Source organism: Phyllopteryx taeniolatus, chromosome 4 (genome assembly GCF_024500385.1).
Source record: "Phyllopteryx taeniolatus isolate TA_2022b chromosome 4, UOR_Ptae_1.2, whole genome shotgun sequence".
NCBI lineage: Eukaryota > Metazoa > Chordata > Actinopteri > Syngnathiformes > Syngnathidae > Phyllopteryx > Phyllopteryx taeniolatus.
In genome coordinates, this window is record NC_084505.1 from 30,196,060 (window position 1) to 30,217,263 (window position 21,204).

Sequence of the window (21,204 nt, forward strand, 5' to 3'; positions counted from 1 at the left end):
GCACATATGAAAAAAGGGATCCAATATGCCCGAAACCCTAATGGACGGATGGATGTTTATATATATATGTCATACCTAATTGTTACAATATTAATTTAAAAATACTGTATGTTGTATATACAGATATTATTGTGTTGTGTTTTTTTGCAATGGTTTTGAACTGCACTTCATTATTCGGACTCGGCAGAAATGACATCATCCATAGGTGGACTAAAAGCTAAGTCGCCTCTTTGATTTGTTTCATATTTCTTTTCACCGTTTTCAGACATAATAGAATGCGTCACTCAAACCAACGCAAGTCTACACACACTATCAGAAAAGACATTTTCTTTTTTATAGCGTATAGCTAAGTTTGTTCTTGACCAGTTAGCCTTGCAGCTAACACAAGCGATATTTTTAAAATATCTTTTGTCAGGTGCCTGAGTATCGGTAACAGTTATGAGCAATAAAATATCTCATAAAAATGATTCTGTTGCTGGCTGAGCTGGACAAATCAAATTTGAATCCAAACTCTAGCATCTCATCAATTCTGGCGACTGCCGTAAAGCGCTTCCAAGTGCGGCGACGCTTCCTCCGCGTTCTTGTCCTCGCGACCCGTCTCGCACTTGCACTCCTCCACCAGCATCACCTGTCGGTGACGGACCTCGGCGCCGCACCGCAGGGGCACGGTGACGGAGCGGGCCTCGGAGGGGGCGCATCGGGAGCAGGGGGCGCGCTTCCCGGTTGGCTCCACCTCGGCAGGGACGAACAGGGAGCTGCATTGGCCGAAACACAGCTTGTTGTACACGGTGACTGTGCTGCACCCCTCTGCTGTCACACGCTGGGGGGGGGGGGGGGGGGGGGGGGGGGGGGGGGGGGGCACACAGATCACACACACAAATAATAATAATAATAATAAGTCAATCCTGTACATGAAAAGTCAATTCACAATCAATTCACATGAAGTACATCAACTAATCAACTAACTATTGTAACTAACTAACCGCTGTCAATCATGGGACAATCCACACAGACCTTTAGACCGCACTGGAATTATGACTTGAATTTTTTACTTTTTTCTAAAAAAATACTTTTATAAATGATATGTTTAATCTATTTGAAATCTATATGAAATCTATTTTAATCTATTTTTAATCTATTTTAATCTATCTATCTATCTATCTATCTATCTATCTATCTATCTATCTATCTATCTATCTATCTATCTATCTATCTATCTATCTATCTAACTTGTCCCTTTAGGGGTCGCCACAGTGCGTCATCCTTTTCCATGTAAGCCTATCTCCTGCATCCTCCTCTCGAACACCAACTGCCCTCATGTCTTCCCTCACAACATCCATCAACCTTCTCTTTGGTGTTCCTCTCGGAGCTCCATTCTCATCCTCCTTCTACCAATATACTCACTATTCTCCTCTGGACGTGTCCAAACCATCGAAGTCTGCTCTCTCTAACTTTGTCTCCAAAATATCGAACCTCGGCTGTCCCTCTGATGAGCTCATTTCTAATTTTATCCAACCTGCTCACTCCGAGAGCAAACCTCAACATCTTCATTTCCGCCACCTCCAGCTCTGCTTCCTGTTGTCTCTTCAGTGTCACTGTCTCGAATCCGTACATCATAGCCGGCCTCACCACTGTTTAATAATCATCCTAGCAGAGACTCTTCTGTCACATAACACACCTGACACCTTCCTCCACCCGTTCCAACCTGCTTGGACCCGTTTCATCTTACTATCTATCTAAGTTAATCAGTTGTACAAGTTTAATATTTTTCTCCATCCTTAAGATCGTAAATGTGTAACGCTGGCGTGAAGCGGAAACCTCGCATCTCCAAGACCACCACTTTTCAGGAAACCCCCAAATCGGAATGTACAGTATGTTGAACCATTAACATTGCATGGCCATTTACAACACTTTATATTGGTCAATAATTTGTGCAAGTTACAGACGCACAAACTAAATTTGGACATAGGAGGTGTTGGCCTGACGCCAGCGGTGTATACAATATACCGTATACAAATATGTATATACTGCATATAGATATGTGTATGTATATATGTTGTTTTTGTTTTATCACCATACATGTTGTCACTGTTATTAAGTTCTACCCAGACTGTCCTATGGGAATCGTGTGTAGTGCACGTTACCTGAATGAAAGGAACGGCGGCGCACGTCTGTTTGGCGTCCTTCAGGTTGGCAGGCAAAGACACGACCATCTTGTTTCCCTTATCGATGGCCCTCTGCCACATGTGCAGGCCTTGTCTCTTCTTGTGCTCCACATCAGCCGGTCTTTCAGCCTGCAGGCGGCGCAGCGGGCTCACGGGGGCCTTCGGGGCCGGGCCGGGCCGCCCCTGGGACAGGAAGGCGGGGAAGGCCGGCCTGGAGCTCCGGGCCTGGCTTCTCCCTCCGAAGAGCCCGGACTGGGCCAGAGAGCGAGGGTCCAGCTGCACCACTCTCACGAGGCCGCGGACAGAATCGCCTGCAGGTCCGCCGCCGGAGGACTCGAATTCGGTTTTTGACACTTTACCGGTGTGCTCCAAAGTGTTGCGAGGGAACGGGAAAGACGCTGCCAAAGTAAAAAAAAAGACCAGGATGATGAGCTGCAACATCATGATGGAACAAAAAAAAAATTACAACAATCACAAAAATATATAGTGTTTAAATCAAGCTAAAGATGGAACAAAGCTAATGCCTGTGGTTTGGTCCAAGGTACCCAAATGGTAACCTTGCTGTCAGTGCTGCGGGCAAAGTGATGGAAGGAAGATGCTTTTATGCACAATGGTGGCTCTCACCTGCACTTTCATGGAAGGAAGGTGTCACAATTCCCACGCAGCAGTAGATGTCACACCTCGCTTCAAAAGGATGTTGGCCAGACAGCAACTTTGTGATGACAAGCAATCCCCCCCCCCCCCCCCCCAAAAAAAAAAAAAGATATAAAGCAAATAGCAAGAGAAACCAACCTACTTCAAAAAAATAGTTGGCTCTCGAAGTAGCACGACTTAAAAAAACAGAAGGCTACTCGGCGTAAGCGTTCATTAAAAAAAAAAAATTAAATTCCTGATTTATTCCTGAAAAACATTTGTCATATGATTGTAAGCCACTTTCACAATATGCAGTCTGAACATTAACGTGTTTAAATATAGGAAAATAAAACACTGTACTTAGATAATGATTTTTCAAAACATGATTGAAATAAAAATTGCAAATAAATAATTTTTTGAAAACAAACACTTCTGAAAGATTAACTGCAACTGTAGTGTACTTCAAACTTAAATACAACTATGTATGCGTTTTTTGTTAAACATTTTAAGTTTGTTTCTTAAAAATGTTATTATTTATGACTTCTACTTATTATTTTACTTTGACTATTTTTCAGTATATATTTTTTTATTACTAACCTGTGATTCTACCGCTTATGAGACTCACTGTAATATAGTTATCAATTAATACAAGGTAAACGTATAAGGTGAGCGCGAGAAGCCCGCTTTTGAAACAATCGGGGTCTTAAACGTGCGGCGTCATGGCCGGCGTTCTCACGCCCTGCGGGCTGTAAAACCATAATGACTTTATGTGGCAGTCCAGTCACCTCCTGCTCCTTGATTCCCACAACGAGTGCTGACATGAGGTCCCATCATTATTCCAGCGTCCCACTTGAGTGTGCTCCACCCGCCGTGACCTGATCACAGGCCGGACCACCAAAGTTTGAATAGTTGCACTGTTTGACTTTCTCATGGAGGTCTACAGGTGTTAAGCGACAACGCAGGCCTACCAGAACCAGAAACTGACACATTTTAGTGTGATGCATTTGGACACAAGAAATTCACAGTGAGAATTTTTATTTATTTTTCCCCCAGACGCTTAACAACATTGTGTCCACTAGAGGGCACTGCAAAACAAATGCTCACAACCCCCATTTCCCCCATTTTTTTAGTCTTTGTGGTCTTCATGAATTTTACTTTTCTTGTATTAGTACTCACCTATTTTTTTAATTTTTTTTTTAAACAAAACATTTTGCTAATGTATATGATCAAGTTTATCTGGAATTGTATTTGTGGTTTCAGTATTATTAAACATTTAATTAAATGTTATTTGCCATCCTCAAACTTGTGGTAACCGCTTCCATCATAGGACATTTTAAAAGAACAATGCTAAAACTGCAGTAGTTTTATGTGTGGGGTCCATCCATCCATCCATCCATTTTTCGTACCGCTTTATCCTCACAAGGGTTGCGGGCGTGCCGGAGCTTATCCAAGCTATCTTCGGGCAAGAGGCGGAGTACACCCTGAACTGGTCGCCAGCCAATCGCGGGGCCGTGTGGGGTCCAGACAGTCAAATTTACACACATACATTTTTCACATCTTTTTAAAAAAATGGAAAGAAACCTCACACATGACAAGGTCGTGTGTTTATTGTTGTGTTGACTGCTCTTATAGGGTGTATCGTACTTGAGATGACAAAAACACATTTTGTAACTATATGTGCCAGTTAGTACTAATACTGACCTGTGAGAGGCAGCATGGTGCAAACAGGACTTCAAGACTGGCCCAAAAAAACACATTTAAAATACAAAGAGGACAAAAGAGGAGTAGTAGTATTAGTTAACACAATCCTGCACTATCGGAGGTGCGCATGCGCAACAGGTTGGCCATCTTTGCTAGCTAGCTACAGCAACTACTGTAGGACAAAAAGGACAGAATACATAGGTACCGACGTCATATCTTACGCTAAAAAGTCAGCTCGTAAAATGGGTTCTGCTTCAGGTTAGGATTAGAGTTAGCGTGACGTTTAAGGTTCGGGATAGGGCCTATTTACGTATTTTGTCCTAGTGTAGTTGCCGTAGCTAGTTGCGCATGCGCACCGCACATCGTGCAGGCACTGCAAATAGTGTCTTAAGAGTTGCAGGGGGAACAAAGGAGCTAAGCTAACTGTTAGCTTAGCTCAGCATAACCTTTTAGACATGTCCAAAAATCAGGCCATTGCTAACTTTGATCAGAAGGGAGCAGAAATGCTTGAATTTGGCCTGACCAATGCTATAACGACTGCTGTATACAACTAAAATGTAATGCAGGAGAGCACAGACCTTCACCAAGGCCAAACTGTAACTCACAGTACTGGCTCAGTTCTACTCGCCATGGTTTGGGTTGGTCAGTTTTCCCATTTCAAAATAGTACCATCGGAAAGTGGGACAAACACACTGCAATGAACGCATCAGGCAGAACGAGACACAGCAACAAACAGAAACGAGAGGAGGACGAGGGTCTCCTGTATTTACAGTAATTCTGTTGGCTATGATAAGGAGACACGTTTGGGAAAAAAATGGACCACTGCAGCAAAGTGGAGACTGTGGAGTATAATACTGCAGTGTCCACAGCTAAGCCACAGCAACATGGCAAGCTAATGTGTGTTTACTGTTGTCCGTTCCAGCTGACTATCTTCAAACGTTACAATAATGTGGCAATTGTATTCGAGAGTAGATGGAGGGAAGTAATCAAAATGCTTTGGAAATATGTTTTTAAGAAAAATAATAGCACACCAAATCGTGAACAAACAGGACGTTTTGTTCTTCGCGTGAGTTGAAATCTGTTGAAAGACGACGCTGCTACTAAAAGTAACGACGATAATTAAACAAAACAAAAGAACCAGAGTCAATTTGTAAACTGAACATGAACGTTCACCTTTATTTCTCCAAGGGATTCAATATATAAAAAATAAACTCATCACGTTAGCAAGGGTGTGTTTTTTTTTTAAGATTATTTTTACATTACATGCTGAATGATTCCGCATGTACAATGCCAGCTCCTGACAGCCATTGAAACATAAATAAATCACTGTCAATCACTGAGACACACGCCAACCAAGAGGACACACAAGCTCAATTTTGTTGCTGATTTTGAGAACGTACTGTAAACACATTTTTCATGTCAGTTTTGGCCAGACCACCTTTACTCATTGGGAACAGCTGACAAGCGAATTTATCATCTGTCTTTATTAAATAATTTTTTTTTTAAAAAACAGTGATTATCATGCTTTGGTGCCAATCTGCTTGTAGAGAACCATTGAAACCACCATGGCAGCAATCTGCAAACAAGAGCAACAATGGAGGTAATTGGACAGGTAAAAAAAAAATGTATGTTTACTGGAATTTCTCTTTAAATCTCCCATATATATATATATATATATATATACACACACACCTTTTTTAAACAAGTGCTTGTGTCAGTTTGTTGATTTCCTAATTGGCCCTGAATGTATTTCTTGTACATTTTGTACTGCTAAAAGCGTGTATGTATGATGTATATATAACATAGATTTTACTCATATTTTTATTTTATTTTACCCAATTATTTAATCAGAAAGAATAATTTAATAAGAGAAGAATGAATACATTTTAAATGGGCAATTTTAGTAAACACATTTTTTTTAAAAACAACAACAACAAACTATAAATATTTATAATGTGAATTAAAGAAATTAATTGCATATATGATTTAAATAGACTTTTTATTTTATTATTTACAACAAATGAATTCACCAAGTTAGAATTAGATACGGTCAATGAATTCAACATTTAAAAAAAAACTTAAAAACAATAAATGCATTTGGATTAGGCATTTTTATGAAAAATGGTTAAATCAATGCTCCAAATATTATGGGGCTTGATAATATAATAGTAATCAAATAATAATCATAGAATGGAGTGGACCGAATGTGACCCACTGGCTGTCCTTTGCCCACCTGTGCGCTACTACAACAAAACAAGTAGTTTTTCAAATAGTGTTTTTTTTTTTTTTATACCTCAAGTGCGGCGATTCCGAGAGCCACGCCCGCAATGATCACAGCATTTTCCTTGATGAGCAGCAGCAACTTGTCGAAGCAGCTGTCCACCAACTGCCGGAGAGACGACGCGTTCATGGAACCGGATGACACGAAACGCCACAAACCGCCCCCCCCCGATACCTGGCCGAACGTACCTCCAGTTCTGCGGCGAGGTCCGCCGCCGATAGGCTGCACGTTTTGTCGATGAGCGTCCCGTTGCAACACTGGGATGGATAAAAGAAGCCTCCACTTTGGACTTGGAAGGGGGACCCATTGAAATCGGTGTAGTTCCTGAATCCACAGCACTGGAACTGTGAAGAGACAACATAAAATTGACAATATCAAGCTGCGGAATAGCAATCTTGTGATGTCATCAAGTACAAATACCGAATATAGTCGTCAGTGAGTATTCAGTTTTGAAGGTGAGCCTACTGACGTGATTTTAAAACATGTAAGCTACTATCGTTTCCATCGTGTATATACTCTACTATCTCGAGTAGTGTTATTTGATTGACAGGTTATAATTGAGGAGGCATAGTTTCAGTGCAATCAGCGCAGACCTAATTTTTCATGATTTTGAAGCCTCATTTTATATACATTGCAATTTTTTTAATCATTCAAAATTGGATGGCTTGTTAACAAGTCTTCTCCGTGTTGCGTCAAATTAGTACAACATTTCTTTTTTTAACTTTGCCCAAGTTGTACTTTTACCCAAGTGACGCTCACAGGTACTTTATACAAGACTTCAGAATAGTGACGTAAACAAGCCGGTGGCGGCTTCCGAGACCTACCCCTTCCATCGTGGTGTTCCACAGCGACGTCAGGGTCTCGTCTCTTCCGTACTGGCTGGCGAGGTTTTTCTGGACTTCACCCTCGAGACTGTCAAAGACGTGCACCGCCTGGGGACCGCGGAAAAAGTTCTCCGAACATCTTCCCTGCGCCACAATGTTGCAAATGGGTCGTCTGTACTTACCACGTCCTTGAAAACGAGCAGCACCACGGCACCGGCAACCTCGATGAGGAATATAACCAGCACGATACTGAAGAACTGGAGGGGGACAATGGAAGTGAAATTCAAATATACAGTTTCGCTGATTGAGCAACATTCCAGCAGATATGAAATTTGCAGCCAAGTGCTAAATTATTAACAGCCAACAGAAATATCTCACGTACATTTGAAGGATTCCTCAGAATTGGCCCAACCGCACTTTTACTTGTACATAGAACATTAATATATGTATAATTCCCTTCAACCCAGGAAAAAAAAATGGTACAGTCCCATCTGTTAATTTGTAATGTCTTAAATACATCGTCACTCAAGAATCAGAAAGAAGCCTGCTAACAAATGAGGCAACAAAGATAAATGAGGTGCTCTAACATTACATGTTAGAGGTTTATTTCCTTTTTCTCGTTCCCTTCAACCCAGAAAAAAAACTGTTCATTTGTAATGTCTTATGTCCTCATCCGCCATGATTCAGGAACTAACCTGCTAACTCACAAACAGGACAACAAACAAACTGAATTATGGCATTCAATCATTGTTTTGCACTTTTGTTTGAGGATTTAAAAATAATTTTTTTTTATTGATTTATGATGGAACTGTTCCCTTTGACCCAGAATAAAAACCTTACACTCCCATCTGTTAATTAGTAAATTCGCTATTGCAGCCACGTTGACGGAAACGGTTGTGGACGCTCACCGTCAGCAGCATGCACCTGCTCTCCTTGACGGCGCCGCAGCAGCCCAGGAAGCCGATGACCAGCAGCACGGCGCCCACGCCGATGAGCAGGTAGCCCACGTTGGCCACCTGGGACAACTCCGGCGGAAGGGCCTCCACGCTGTCAAGTATTCCCATGAAGGAATTGCTGTCCACCTTCACCCAAATGCCCACTCCCAGGACGGCAGCACCTGCTACCTGAAAAAGCCAGCCGGTCCCGCATGAGTCCAAAGCAACAGGTCTCTCGTGTCGTCAGGCTTTAGCGACACGTTAGCATGTTGCGCAGCATGAATTCAAAAACTGTAACATCTAGGATCGGTCATTTTGTTTTCGTTCAGCAGATTCACTCGCTTTTGAGCCATCGCCTAGCTTAACACCACTTAGCCTAGCTACTTTGTGGCGGGATGTTTTGCCAAACAGGCAAACTGTAGTTCACATTCATGAGAAATATTTCATAAATGAACATGATGATGAAAACATCATTATGAAATGTTGACTAAAACTCAATCAAGGCTCATAACATTAGGTACACCTGTACAATATGAGAACAAGAGCACTATCCAAAGGTCTGCCTTTAGAATGTTATTAATCAATTCTTTGAATCATTTAATTTCTAATATTGGGCGGTCTGAGCCAATGCACCAGTCGTCTACAAACGCTTCTCTGTCATTTGACCAAGGCAGGCCTACAAACATTGGAAAAGCTCTATAGTCAACTTACAAAAATGGTGCCATTGAAGATGAACATCATCAGTTTGAGAAAGCCTCCGCAACACATCTTGGCTGGTATTTTCACACTGTTGGGTGGGGGGGGAAATAATTACGGCTGTGAGTAGTGACCCTTAAAATATGAACAATATCACCAGGGTACACGCAACCAGAAACTTTGAGCTGTTGTTTTCCAAGATACAAAATAGGTGACAGTAAAAAAAACAAAAAACATTGCAGTTTGTGTCTTGCCCATCAGGAAGTGAAGAAACTCAGTAAATAGTAGTATGGCGCCTGTGCCGACAGTAACATGAGCCAGCATCTGCAGTGCATTGCTCACATTTGCTTTAGTTAGACATTAACCATTAAAAGTTGCCGCCTCCTTCACTTTGGCAACTTCTACACGCTGACGTCATCTTAAGATTCAGTCGAAATGGGGCTTCAAACATTTGCTGTGGATGTTCATCTTGCCTGTCATACAGTACATACTGTACAGAAGCGAATGATAAAAAGACATGAGTTTATTAAAGCAAACACAGATCAAAACGTGAGCTTATTGTATATTTTAAAGCGACGATGGGTGATCAAAGAATAATAAAACATTTTAAAAAAGGACCCATTTTGTGCCAGGGCCCGATTTGGGAAGCGCCGCTTTAAGAGTATCTCACTCCAACCTTGAACCTTTGTACGCATTGTTACAAAATCTATTTCTTATCCCGCAATTTGATGAATAATTAAGACGTCGGCAGGACAAAGTGTCTTTTTTTTCCACTGGAGCATTTGCGCAGATAAAAGATGCTCCCATAAAGGTTTCTAAAAACATGTTGCCACGTAAGCAGCCTTGTGATTTTTTGGCTCCACTTATTCAAGCGGCCTCTGATAACGTTTCATTAATGACGACTTGATTGGCCACGGTGCAGGTAGCACAGCAATGTCATAAAACACACCTTGTTCCTGACTTGACACAACTTTGATAGCTTTATTGCCGTTCTAACTGGCAATGAATTCGGCCACCTACTTGGCAAATTTGTTTCCGGAGACACATTATATATATAAAAAATTTCTTTGAGGGTAGCACAATTGGGAATACAACAGCTCTGCTACGAGAAACATTTTATTATATTCTTGGTTTTTTTTCTTCTGTTTTTTCTTTTTGAAAAGCAGGACCATTTCTCATGAAATATTTAAAATTAGTATGATGATGAAAAAAATATTTTTTTTTTAATGTTTGTACGGATACGGATAACATTTGACGACTCTGAAGAATGAAGACGGCGTATTACATGAATGAAGCTGAACTTTTTTTTCAAGTCGGTTTCAAGACTAAAGTCGGAATATTACAAGAATTTATATAAAAAAAAAAAATAAAAAAAAAGCTTTTGAGAAGACGATCAATGTTACAAGAACGGCCAAATGTTTCGAGAATAAAGTCGTAAAATTCGGAGAACTAAGTCATAATGTTACAAGAATAAAGTCGTAATATTAAAAACAAACAAAAAAATGTCTATTTTTTTTAAGTTGTGATGTAATGAGAATAAAATGTCAATGATACTGTACAAGAAAAAGTGATTTTCTCTTTTTCTAAACTTACTGCTGCTCACAGGCGTTTAAGGACGATTACTTCTATGGGATCAAAGGATAGCAATGATATTCTGAGATGTATTAAGCAGCATTTTTTATTCTCAATTCATTTCTTTCGAGTAAACTTTGGTGAAGCAACATTAACAGGTGCATCTCAAAACATTTGCATAAACAAAGTAGTTCAATTTAAAAAGTTAAACCTCCACAGATTCAATAAACACACTTTCAGAGGGTTAATTTCTACCTGATTTCCATACTAAATATTTTATTTCTTATGAAATACTCAAATTACTTGAGCTGGTGAACTCGGGGTTTACGTGAGCTGTAAATAATGAACTATTTCCCTCTGTGAATCTGCACTATGAGTTGTACTTTCTGAATTGAACGACTAAAACAATGGCAATTTTCGGATCTTCACCTGTAGTTTGTAATTGGACAGAATACATTTCTTTTTAAATGATAGTTGCTTTAACACAATTTGCCAGTGCAATACATTACTCATTTGGTTACTTACTGACTTTTTAAGAGAGATTCTGACAAGTTAACAATATATTAAGGTTGTCAGTGACAACTCCACAGCTCAGCGATGTCAAATACGTGTCAAACCAATTCAACAGAGTTCATACCTGTGCTGCAGTGACTTGTGCGGATCAGTGAGGAGTGTGTGCACCGAAAGGCTTCCGCGTGTTCTTTTATCTTCTCTCCAGTTTCACACACATAATGCAAATAAGGGAGGAGAAGGGAGTTCATGCCCTGCACGTCACTGACTTCTTTTTTTTTTTTTTTCCGGTCATGGCAGATAAGAAACATTTCCTGATGGTCAAAGTCCCTTCAGAGACGGCAACATTTATGACAATCACAAGCAGTTACAGCTGATGCACAATGAAAATAGAAATATTGACTTACCCATTAAAGATTTCTTATCTGGAGCAACTGGATCACTTCAAATCGAAGGCCATTAAAATAAACACAGTACGTACAAGATACACCACAATATACTGCAATAACGTTAATATGTCTCTATAATTAATTATTAAACAAGAAAGGATAGTTGGGAACCCAGTTGTGTAATCCCAAAAGCGGTTTGGTATTAAATACTACTATAATGTTGGAAAAAAAATAATACATTTTGCAATCAGATATTATTTTATTCCAAAATATAGCATCAGACATGCTGCGAAGCACCCTTTAAATTCCCCAATTTTGAAAAAAAAAAAAAAAAACATGGCAAAAGAAAGTCTTGCCAAATGATTGTAGAAAAACAAAACATTTAAACAATTACATCATCAGCAATGGCGCCCCAAGTACCTTAACATCACAGTTATGCAACTTCCTAACGCAGCCACAAGGGGGAAGCATGACACAAGTACAGTACTGTGATCCTCACTGCTCAGGTTTGTTCCAAGTGTTTGCCTGCAACAGGTGCCTGCTCCCCACACACACACACACACACACACACACACACACACACAAAGGTGACAAATAATAAAGTAGCAAGGTCAAAGGCACATGTTCTCAGAGTAGGTCTTTGGCGTTGCAGTGTAACAGTCACGTTTAAATCAGGCCCGACTGAGGAAGGATGGGTCGACAAGCACACTATTGTGTATGCCTGCGTGTGTGCGTGCGTGGTCGCCATCAGCATGCACAGCCGCCCTGGATGCCGCGGGGCGTGTCCTTCAGTCCGGCTCCCTTGTGATTGGCCGACGGGGAGGCGTCAGTGTTGACGCTCTCGTTCAGCTTGTCGCAAATGACGTCCACCAGCTTGTCAAAAACCTGCTTGACGTTGATGCATTCTTTGGCGCTGGCCTCGAAGAACTGGAAGCCTACGAAGGGCGGAAGAGCGTAAAAGAAAATACAAAATGATAGCGCGTTAACATTTTAGCCAGTCTCATTGGGATTTTGAAACAGTACTCGACTACTAGACATACTGTAACGTACAATCCTCCGAGGGCCGCCCTTGTGCTTTCTTTACAGAACTTGCCGTCTTGTATCATCATCATCATCATCATCATGAATGTTAGCATACCAGCTGTTAGCATGTTAGCATTCTATCAGTCCAAGTTGGATTTTGAAAGAGTTCATGACTACGAGGCATGGCGTATAAATCATATGCGTTTGACTTACCGCTTTCTTTGTTCAGGTGACTAGTACATCATGTATAATCCTTTTTGATCTGCAGTGTCATCTTTACTTAAGCTACTATCTTTCTAACGGCTAACATTTAGCATTTTATTAGTATCCTGAGGCTTTTGAAATAGTACGCGCCGACTGGATATGATGTATATTACTTATAAGTGTGTCCTGGTGTTTTCTTCACAGAAGTTGCCATCTTGCAATATATGTTAGCATACCATCTGTTAGCCTTTTATCGAGTCTTACTGGGGTTTTGAAATAGTACCTGGCCACTCAACATGATGCATAATGTTACTAGCATGCTAGCTGTTAACATAATAGCTGTTAGCATTTCGAAGAATTTCTGTTTTCACACATCTAGTTGATTGCAAGACAAAAACAAACAAACAAAAAAGCCTCTGTGACCATAAGTTGGCCACAAAATGACACTGTTACTAAGCTGCAAAGGTCGTCAGAGACTATGTGAGAAATTTTCCCATTTCTTTTTCTGCACTGACCTAGCTCTGTAGCAAGTCTCTGAGCATCTTCAGTGGTGACCTGCCTGTCTTCCTCCAAGTCCAACTTATTACCAACCAGCACCACCTGGGCGTTGTCCCACGAGTATGTCTTGATTTGCGTTCCCCTGGGAAACCAAAATAAACGGTTGGGTTCCTGCCGCAATGGCCTCGGCCCCATTTGAACTAGGAAATGATTACCAGTCTTGTACTGCCACGAAGGACTCCTGGCTTGTGATGTCATATATGAGGAGGAAGCCCATCGCTCCTCTGTAGTAAGCTGTGGTAATGGTGCGGTAGCGCTCCTGACCCGCTGTGTCCTGGAAACACAAAGGCGCCTTATTGGAACAGTAGTAGAAATGGAAGAACATCCAAGTAACTTCCAGCCATCCATTTTCTATAGTGCTACCATCTACACTCTCATTCGCTGACTCCCACATCACTCAACAGGGCAGCAGTGAACAATGTGAGGATGGCGACCTAAAGTGTACAAAAATAATACCTGCACATCATGTGCATTGTCTTGTATCGGTGTTATGCGAAATCCATTTTTATGCGATTCCGAAAACACGGGTTAGAAGCTTAAACTTGTACCAACTCAGTTTGTACAGGATATATTTTGCATCTTATAATACTCTAATACTATATAACATGTCATCTGTACCATTGGCTAGAAAGCAAAGCGTGTAGAGTCTCTGATGCCGAAATACACAGGTGCAGTCAGTGAATGAGGCTTCTCAATATATCCATACTCTCCTTATTCTTGCTAAATTCCTCTTCTTTGTGGTCATCTGCTTTGTCCTTAACAATCCCGCCATGTTTTTGTGGTTCAATAATAAAATAATACCTGTAGTAAATTGTATGTGGAGCCTCAAAACCCGACATACCCGGTCGCAGTATTTACGTTGCAGTGCATTGGTTGATGTGCGGTGCGCAGTCACTTTTAATGTATTTATTCATTTTTTTTCCCCGATGGTCGACTTCAGTCGCTGGGGAGAGGGAAGTCTGGGCGTCCCTGCTAAAGCTACTCCCCCCGCGACCCGACCTCGGATAAGCGGTAGAAAGTGGATGGATGAATATTGCATATTGATAGGGACACAAACCCTGAGAATGCACTTAGGAGGCACCCACAAACTTGTGAAATGAATAGTAAAATCAATAGAGAATTGAGGGCATCGAAGTACTTTAAAGTAGTAGTAAGTCATTATTGTATTTATGTATTTGCTCCAGGGATAGGTGGCTAAAGTTGTGAAGTTGAATGTATATTTATACTCTAATGCTAGCACAAGAGGAAAGGTGCCAATATGACAGATCACAAAAGTATACAGTTAAGTGATTAGAGGACAAAGATGCTATTGTCTGTATGAAAATCCTTGATTTTGAGGCTTGTATTTTAAGGACGGCGGAGGAGGGGTTGCATCACAGTTCTGGGTTTGAATCTCAGGTCTGACCATCCTGTGTGGAGTACGAGTTTGCATGTTCGACCTGTTCGGGCTTGTGTGGGTTTTCAATGACTTTTGCCGCCGCATTCCAAACACATGAGAGTCAGCTTCATTGAAAACTAAATTGTCCGTAGTCATGAATACGGTGGGGGGGGATGTTGTTTGTCAACGTGTCCTGGGTGTACCCCGCCTCTTGCCCAAAGTCGGCTAGGTTAGGCTACAGCTCACCCGCGACCTAACTGAAGTGCTAAATAAATGGATGGATAGACACTACATGATTGTTACATTAATATAACAAGTACATTTATAATTGTGGTTTTAGTTCTCGGTACTGTACTACAAATATTTTGACCCCCTCAAGTAGCTAAATTATAGCAGTTCACACAAGGATGTTGGCAGGCAAAGTAAAAACTGACATGGTAGACTGCACGATCCCCACAAGGAAAAGTGAATGATTGACTTTGGACACAAGTAAATCCCTCCAAGCAGGAGCAAGTGTTGCACCACCCAAAACGCACCAGGATACGCAGTCTGCTTTTTTTTTGTTCCGAGTCACAACAATAAGTCGTGAAGTCGTCCTGTTTGTCTTCTTTATGTGTCGTCTGTTGGGGAACTTGAATCATCATATAACACTTAATGTGGAGGCACAGCAGACTTAAACAGATGAATTTAATATGCGGTTCCATTATGAAACGTAATGCAAATGTTGCAGTGCAGAATGTAACAAAATATGAGTGGTTTCAGTGGTCCCGTGGAAGCCATTGTAACGGAATTTGATCATTGTTCCTGATGTGCTCAGAATGCTTACTTGCAGAATACATTCCAACAATGGGCAGGGGGGGGGGGGAAGCAAGAGGATGTATTGCTTTCATCTCGCAGGAGTGCTGCGAGTGAGTCGAGTCTTGTCTTGGTGGGTGTCGCGCTGCATCGTAAGCACGGTTGGCCCCCGCCCGCTCAACGTCATGCATATTTCATGAAGTCTACTGTCTGGGGAGCGTGTTAAACATCAACCGGCGTTAACGCGCTGCCGTGTGAGAAATGACTCTGTGCTACACGCACAGCAGCCGGGCGGAGGCCGAACCAGGCTGAGGGGAGGGAAAGTGCGCGACAACGGTCTCCGAGCCTCCGGGCTGCACGCTAGAACCTTTTAACCTCAGTTTTTATTGGCTCAAGTCAATTTACAGCAATGACATTTAAGAGGCTATACTTTTTTCTTTCCCCCCTAACAATTTTGTTGATTTATTTTCTGTCAAAGCTGTTTTCCCTGTGGTGTTATTTATTTTATCTACTACACAGTAGAAACAAGATGAACTCTGCACCACATATTATTGGCTTGAATTGATCCAAATCTTTTCAAAATGGCACCTCTCCTGGAGGCTAATCATTCATCTTTCCCAAAACAAATCTTGATGTCTTATTTTTGTTGGGAGACTTTTTGGAAAATTTTCTTGAATGGCTGATGAGTGGCCACACTGAAAAGAAAGAAATACTACAACAAATATTAGCAGAAGTAAGTCATTAAAAGTCATAATACTTTGGGAAGTATATATATATATATATAAAATAGCGTTTATTGAAATCTTTTTCAAACAAATGTGTTAAAGTTCAGTAAACTCTGCATTATGCATCTGTTTATGTTTTCCTTTTAACTTTGCTTTTATATCCTTAAACCCACCATCCATCCATCCATCCATCCATTTTCTGAGCCGCTTCTCCACACTAGGGTCGCGGGCGTGCTGAAGCCTATCCCAGCTGTCATCGGGCAGGAGGCGGGGTACACCCTGAACTGGTTGCCAGCCAATCGCAGGGCACATAGGAACAAACAACCATTCGCACTCACAGTCATGCCTACGGGCAATTTAGAGTCTCCAATTCATGCATGTTTTTGGGATGTGGGAGGAAATCGGAGTGCCCGGAGAAAACCCACGCAGCCACGGGGAGAACATGCAAACTCCACACAGGCGGGGACGGGGATTGAACCCGGGTCCTCGGAACTGTGAGGCTGACGCTCGAACCAGTCGGCCACCGTGCCGCTAAACCCACCATAGTTTGTCTTTTGTAATATTGTATATTCATTGTGTTCCAGTGCCAACGGACCGAATTGCCAAAGTGCGTCTTCACGGTGCATCGGGGAGCTCTTGCGCGCCGTGAACACCCCAGTATGTTACTTCGGGCTTCTTTTAAATATTCATAGAGCGATCATAACTTCAGTAAAGCTCCAGGGGTGTGAACACAAAGATTAGCAAGTGTAAAGATCAGTAAACATTCATAAATAACACTTTAAGTGTTCTGTGCGCAGCCATTTGAGCAACCCAAGTAGCTTTCCCGGGCCACAAAAATAACAGCATTAAATTTACAAAACATAAAACATAAGTGACTGTATTAACAGTACGGAGCGGTTGTTATAGTATCATTTATAACTTACTTTTATGTAGAAAATTGACAAATGTATGGATTGTCATCATGACTATCACTAGTTCCCAGTGTTTATTACCTTGGTGGCCGTGCGTATTAATATCATTGGGTGTTTCTTTCGGGCTTTTTCTTTCTGGTTCGTACTGTTTGCTTCTATTGCCCTCTTTCTATATCGCTTGTTGGTGTCGAATTACAAAGTCTTCCCTCGCTCTTTGTTTGCTGCTTGAGGTAGCACATTGGGTTTTCACACTCAGCACCTTTTTGAGTACATTTATTAGACTGGAATGTGCAAGGAAACACTGTCTGCCAGCCTTTTGTTGTTGGCGCCTACGCACAGCAAACTTCTCTCGGTCAGCCAAAAGACAATCATGGGCGTATTGGGCATTTTAGCAATGGTAGTGATCAAACTTTTCAGGAATGGGCTTTTCTTCCTCCCTACTTTGCAAGGCTTCTCAGAATCAGAACTCAAGCATGAACATAATTACAGTATATGCTGCTATGCCTCACCCAGATCTGTAGCTTGATGCGCTTGTCGTTCCTGTAGATGGTCTTGACTTTAAAGTCGATGCCCACCGTGCTGACAAAGGCCGAGGTGAACGAGTCGTCCGTGTAGCGGAACAGTAAGGACGTCTTCCCCACGCTGCTGTTGCCGATGATCAGCAGCTTGAACATGTAGTCGAAGTTCTGGTCGGCCGCGTCCCTCTCCTCTCGGCCCGGACCCGAATCTTTGCCTGACGCCATCTGTCAAATGAGGAGACCGAGAGGAAAGGCGCTCGTCAGGCAAAGCAACAACCTTCATCAGGATACGGCTGAAGGATGTGTGGCGTGGCCTGTAGCAATTGGAAGTACAAACATGTTATCACAAGCTGTGTTTGCAAAGAAAGGAGTTACTTGTCCTCCTCCCGTTTGACTCAGAACTCTACTGGGTCATCATGTCCTTGGGAGACATTTGGAAAATGATCATTTATCTCATGTTATTTGGTTATTATTAGACTTTACACCGATTTTATCGGCATCGGCCGATAATTAGCATTTTATGCTGATCGGCTCAGGACAGGAGAGGACGTTCGTTCCAGGCTTGCTTGAGGTATGTTCACGTACTTTGAATACGATACGGCTCGCAAGCAGGCAACAAAAATTTTATGTAGCCTAGCAAGCTACTGCTAGCACGAACGGTTGGACGTAAACATGCCGCCATCTCATAGAAGAGCATTCATTTGTTATGTCTGTCACTATGCCTCACTGGAATAAATAGAGGAACAAAGTAAAAATATATTTTTACAAATATATTTGACAAAAATATGTATTTAAAAAAGTATAAGCTAGTTGCAAAGTTGCAAACACCTCAAAAACTAATACTTTGTTTGCTATAATCACAGCATGTGGTTATTTTGGGAAAGAATTTGTCAGCATGAGGGTGTCTCTTGTGTGCAGCCCGTTTCAGGCCACCCCACCTGATTTTCAGTTGGATTTAGGTCTGGGTTCTGGCTGGATCTTGCCCCAAATTTGTACTTCTCTTCTGGCGAAGTCATTCATTTGTGGAGTTGGGCTCATTGCCATGCTGGGAGCTGATGTTTGCTTTTTGTACAAAATTGCCTGTTTACAAATCACTCTACTCGTGACCATTTCTGGTGCATGTGTTGATCGTTTCAGACATATCTAGTAAAGCAGTGGTCCTTAACTTGCTCCATATCAAAAGTGCCAATCTCGACACTGAATCTGTAAGAATAATACAAATCCACAAATTCCTCCGGTTGATACGTTATCTGTTGGAAAGAATGACCTAAACAGAACAACTATGATGTTTGATTTGAGTCACTTTGTGCTTGGGAACTGTGATCCCGGCCAGGGGGGAGCGTGAAAAGGCCCCGTGATGTCACGGGAAAGGATCTCAGCCGCTCTGGAATTCAACTTAACGCTTAGCCGTCACAAATCCATCCCCTGGGTAATAGCTGAGTAAATGCTAAATGGGAGTGTTGCTTTAAAAGCACTCCACCTCGGCTCGTCACAGCACGGCCATGAATCACGGGCCGGCCCGTGTCCCGCCCACCCCCGTCACCCGAGACTCCCGTTGGTCATTTCTCAACGAACGCGGCCTCCAAATTTCTGGCGCCGGTCGATGCTGAGCCCTGCGCGTCGCATCCATCATCACCCACTCGGTCATCTTCGGCCGTTCACCGTCTCCCGGCATCGTCGGGATGCTGAAGCACGCATTCATCCTCACGTCCGCCCACCTTCCTCTCTGGGGACCTGATCAGCATTACCGCTCCCACCGACATAAAGACGGACTGGCTCAGCAAAACAAACACTCACGCTCGTTGCGACACACCTTTGAGTCGTACAAAGCGGTGGGTTGAAACAGAAAATGTCGAGGATTTAGATCAGGGGTGTGAAACCTGTTTTCATCGCAGGTCACGTCGTAGTTCTACTTGCCCTCATGGAGCCGGTCACAATGGCGAAACTACGGAAATGTATCATCGTTAGGGGCGGAACGGAACGCCAAACATCACAGTTCGGTGTGTACGTTGGTTTTAAGTTCCCGCCGGGTTTGGTTTGCATTGGGTACAGTCAGGAAACTAAATAGAAAAAAAAAAAAAAAAACCTTCACTCATGTTTTGCGTAAACGGGAACAGATTTGATGACATTTTAAATAAAAGAGCAGCATCTTAAAATCCTTTATTTTAGGAAAGTACAACATGAATGGTTTGCCTTCCTTTTAGAGAATGATGGATACAGACAAGTGCAACAGGAATAGTTTTTAAAGTGCGAATGGTTATGCTATAAAAACATTTAATAGGGCAGTTTTTTATTGCTTTAACTCCACCAGAAGAGCCCGGTTTAAATTCCAATGGAAGTTACGTTTGTATTGTGCTAGATTTATTTTATTTTATTTTTTTACTGGCAGCCTGTGTTTGTTTACAGACTGGCTGTTTGGCAGTTCCGCTTCTTTACCTCTTATCTGTTCTGTGTGGAAACCCGAATAATCATCTAAACATTCCACATAATTGCTCCTGGGTTTGGTTATTAGGACTACGATGGCTAGTTTTGAACAGAAGTCAAGGAACATTTGTGGCAAAGTCTTCACGGGCCACACATAACGATGTGGAGGGCCAGGTATGGCCCGCGGGCCTTGAGTTTGCCTTCCATAGTTAAGATGATATGTTGACATGTGCTTTGAAGTGTGTGTGTGTGTGTGTGTGTGTGTGCGTGCGCGCGTGCACACCTACTTGTGACAAGACTGCAGGTCACATGGGGACATGACACTTGTTGACGATTAATTCAATTATCCACAAGCGCATTGTGATATGAGTTAAGTACAAAGTCTTTGTCCTGCTTTGTTATGTTTTGTTTGAATTGATAGCACGCCGTCGGTACCTTGGCTGCGTTGTCGCCCTCCGTCCCGCGTCGTCCTCCGCCTCCAGATGGCCGGGATGAGTGTGCGCCGCTCCCGGATCCGTGCATGTGCTCGCCGCCACGGGGACGTCCACTTTCCGACGCGGTCAAGTCCGCGCTCGTGGAGACGGAGCGCTTCCGGTCTTGTCTTTCGCAGTAAGAGCGCCACTTAAAATGGGAAGAAATGGCTGTAAAACGCGAGAAATGTTTGCAAGCGTCATTTGAAACAATTATGGATTTGTGGACTCACATCATTCTGTGTTTTAATGTGATGACTTCAAATCGAGAAGTGTTTTAATAGTTCTACCCACAAATGTCTAAAAGTAATCTTTCAGTGAGTAATGTGAAATGTTGCTTGCTGTACTATTGTTTTTCTCGTTTTACACAATTTGATGTCTGTTTTATTTTTAGTCTGAATATAATGTATCTAAAAAAAAAATCCTCGATTCCTCTATGAACAGATCTGCGCTGTTTCTGCCAACACGTCAATTGCCCGGTCTTTATTGTGA

The 21,204-nt window shown here is 42.1% G+C and overlaps 3 protein-coding genes across 5 annotated transcripts; all 3 read right to left on the reverse strand.

Annotated features, from left to right (window-relative positions):
* Positions 1-485: 485 nt before the first annotated feature.
* On the reverse strand, positions 486-2,895 carry dand5 (DAN domain family, member 5; the record flags this gene model as incomplete). Its single annotated transcript, XM_061772270.1, has 3 exons — positions 486-820; positions 2,145-2,563; positions 2,790-2,895. Coding segments are annotated over 3 exons (822 nt in total), but the record flags the coding sequence as incomplete, so codon positions are not given.
* A 2,747-nt stretch (positions 2,896-5,642) lies between these two features.
* LOC133477134 (tetraspanin-1-like) lies at positions 5,643-11,743 on the reverse strand. Its single transcript, XM_061771535.1, has 8 exons — positions 11,445-11,743; positions 9,251-9,326; positions 8,513-8,728; positions 7,787-7,861; positions 7,605-7,712; positions 6,969-7,124; positions 6,793-6,885; positions 5,643-6,075 (listed from the first exon to the last, which is right to left on the reverse strand). The coding sequence occupies exons 2-8, from the start codon at positions 9,305-9,307 to the stop codon at positions 6,019-6,021; spliced, it is 762 nt and encodes a 253-aa protein (XP_061627519.1). The 5' UTR covers positions 9,308-9,326; positions 11,445-11,743; the 3' UTR covers positions 5,643-6,018.
* Positions 11,744-11,945: 202 nt separating this feature from the next.
* LOC133477135 (GTP-binding protein Rab-3D-like) lies at positions 11,946-20,833 on the reverse strand. 3 transcript variants are annotated; one of them, XM_061771537.1, is made up of 5 exons: positions 20,678-20,833; positions 17,810-18,132; positions 13,647-13,765; positions 13,449-13,573; positions 11,946-12,641 (listed from the first exon to the last, which is right to left on the reverse strand). In XM_061771537.1, the coding sequence occupies exons 2-5, from the start codon at positions 18,041-18,043 to the stop codon at positions 12,454-12,456; spliced, it is 666 nt and encodes a 221-aa protein (XP_061627521.1). In that variant the 5' UTR covers positions 18,044-18,132; positions 20,678-20,833; the 3' UTR covers positions 11,946-12,453. The 3 variants fall into 3 exon arrangements, with proteins under 3 accessions (XP_061627521.1, XP_061627520.1, XP_061627522.1); XM_061771536.1 differs by having other exon boundaries at positions 17,810-18,043; positions 20,678-20,831; XM_061771538.1 differs by lacking the exon at positions 20,678-20,833 and adding an exon at positions 20,530-20,652 and having other exon boundaries at positions 17,810-18,043.
* Positions 20,834-21,204: the final 371 nt, after the last annotated feature.